The sequence below is a fragment of the Cucurbita maxima genome, unplaced genomic scaffold, assembly GCF_002738345.1.
Source record: "Cucurbita maxima cultivar Rimu unplaced genomic scaffold, Cmax_1.0 Cma_Scf00005, whole genome shotgun sequence".
NCBI classification, from domain to species: domain Eukaryota; kingdom Viridiplantae; phylum Streptophyta; class Magnoliopsida; order Cucurbitales; family Cucurbitaceae; genus Cucurbita; species Cucurbita maxima.
In genome coordinates this window covers 502,033-504,073 of record NW_019272021.1, presented here as the reverse complement: position 1 = coordinate 504,073, position 2,041 = coordinate 502,033, and the positions used below count along the sequence as shown (strand labels likewise).

General features: G+C 37.6%; 1 protein-coding gene across 1 annotated transcript; it reads left to right on the top strand.

Annotated features, from left to right (window-relative positions):
* Positions 1-877: 877 nt before the first annotated feature.
* LOC111480028 (protein GAST1-like) lies at positions 878-1,746 on the top strand. Its single transcript, XM_023124986.1, has 4 exons — positions 878-1,025; positions 1,219-1,284; positions 1,366-1,399; positions 1,477-1,746. The coding sequence occupies exons 1-4, from the start codon at positions 951-953 to the stop codon at positions 1,656-1,658; spliced, it is 357 nt and encodes a 118-aa protein (XP_022980754.1). The 5' UTR covers positions 878-950; the 3' UTR covers positions 1,659-1,746.
* Positions 1,747-2,041: the final 295 nt, after the last annotated feature.

Sequence of the window (2,041 nt, the reverse complement as noted above, 5' to 3'; positions counted from 1 at the left end):
TGCCGCTTGGAACGTATGAAGCTTTGGGCATAAGTATTCAGGCTGTATAACAGGGCAAGCCATGGATCCAAGCTTAGACTACATTGCTTGGAACGCATGAAGCCTTCGACGTAGGTTCAAATTGTGTCGCTGGAAACGTATGAAGCCTCGGACATAAGTTGTCTAAGTTCATAGCTAGTATATAAATCCTAAGAAGAGTGTCTTGAAGAACAAACAAGAATAAAAGAAGAACCTAGAAAGTGGACCAAAAACGAGACAACGACCCGGACTAGAACATAGATGAAATATGATGTTTTATGATAATGGTAGGGATGAAATAGTTCTCTCAGACCACTGACACACTGTTTGGTTTGAGTGGGTGAGATGTGCGGCTGAGTCGAAATAGAGGGAGAAGACAAAAAGTGATCACGAGACGCATGGAATACCCTCACAAAACTCCCCTCTCTATCTCTCATTTGAGTTAGTTTTGTTGGAAAGGCAAACCGAAACAGTTAAAGCAGCAGCATGTGAGCTTTGTCTTTCTCTCTTCTTGGATTACCTTTTTGGGTTCGGAATTGGAAGCTCCAAACCCACACATGTGACTCCACCACATGCATCACCGCTCCTCTCCTTTTTTCCCATCATTTTCAACCATTTTTATCTATAACATTCTTTTTTCTTTAAAACTATTTTTTATCATTTTATAACTTAAATCTTTTTTAAGGACCAAATCGTTCTCCTCTCGAGCAGATGTGTTTTAAAAACTTTGATGAGGAAAAGTACGAAACGAAAGGTTCAAAAAAAAAACATTATCTATCGAACCCAATTTGGTGCATTCATGGAAACTATGATTCTTTTAATTCTTTAAGTGTGTGTCTATATATATATATAATGTACACTCAATGAATCATCAATAAAATCTCTCTCCTTCTCCTTCTCCCTCTTTAGTGTAGCCAGTTATAGAGTTTGGCATGGCGAGGAAGCAAGTAACGGAGATGTTTTTTGCAGTTATGTTGTTCAATTGCCTTTTGTTAGCACAAAATCATGTAAGTTTCTCCCGACCAACATTTTTTAGTTAACGATTATTTACGTCTTGCTCGTCCAAACCCATGATGCTCTACAATGATATGATATGGTCCACTCTCAACTTAAGCTTTCGTGGCTCCACAATGATACTATTCCTTACTTATAAACCTATTATCAACCCCTTAATTAGTCAATTTCTGTGGGTATGTTTAGAGCATCAGCGAGGCTCCAACTCCACAGCCCCAGAGTGGCGGCAGCAGCAACTATCCCGATCCCATGGTACCATCAAAGTTTATTATCATTTTATAAGAATATCCAATTTGGAAAGTAATGTATGCAATGTTGGGTGCCTAATTTCAGCATGGAGTGACTGAAGGCAGCCTGGAACCTGAAGGTAAAAACAATTTGGTTTAGTTTAAAAAAATATGGGTTTAGAAAGAAAGGAAAAAGGGTAAGAAAATATGGTTGCAGAGTGTGGAGGTCGATGCGCGGGGAGATGCTCAAAGACGGCGTTCAAGAAGCCATGCATGTTCTTCTGCCAGAAATGCTGTGCCAAATGCTTGTGTGTGCCGTATGGGACTTATGGAAACAAGCAGTCTTGTCCTTGCTACAATGAATGGAAGACTAAAAGAGGAGGCCCCAAATGCCCTTGAATACTTATACCATTATACTATTACTTGGCTCTAAATTACAGTTTTATAATTTACCTCTTATCAATCTTTACCTCCTCCTACTTGTAACCTATTTCTTACTTGCACTTTAATTAATTACTTCCAACAATAAACCCATTAAAGGGGACCTGTCGTTGTCACGGTCGTGTTCCTGATTATATGCATTCCATGAAATAATAGCTCAAAGATGAAAATTGAACATAAAGTTTTATGTGGACAAAAAAAAATTATTAAAACTAAAATTATAGTTATAATTTCTTGACTACAACGCTTAAAAATATAAAATTGGCTAAAATGAAAGTTACATTATCATGACTAAGATGTATTTAGCAATCATTGTGAGTTGTTTAGGATGTCTTTACTCT

Bases quoted from the DNA above. Each gene is read 5' to 3' on its own strand.
- LOC111480028 (XM_023124986.1), top strand. From the start codon at position 951: ATGGCGAGGAAGCAAGTAACGGAGATGTTTTTTGCAGTTATGTTGTTC. The intron at 1,026-1,218 runs GTAAGTTTCTCC...GGGTATGTTTAG, and splicing joins TTTTGTTAGCACAAAATCAT to AGCATCAGCGAGGCTCCAAC. The intron at 1,400-1,476 runs GTAAAAACAATT...ATATGGTTGCAG, and splicing joins AGGCAGCCTGGAACCTGAAG to AGTGTGGAGGTCGATGCGCG.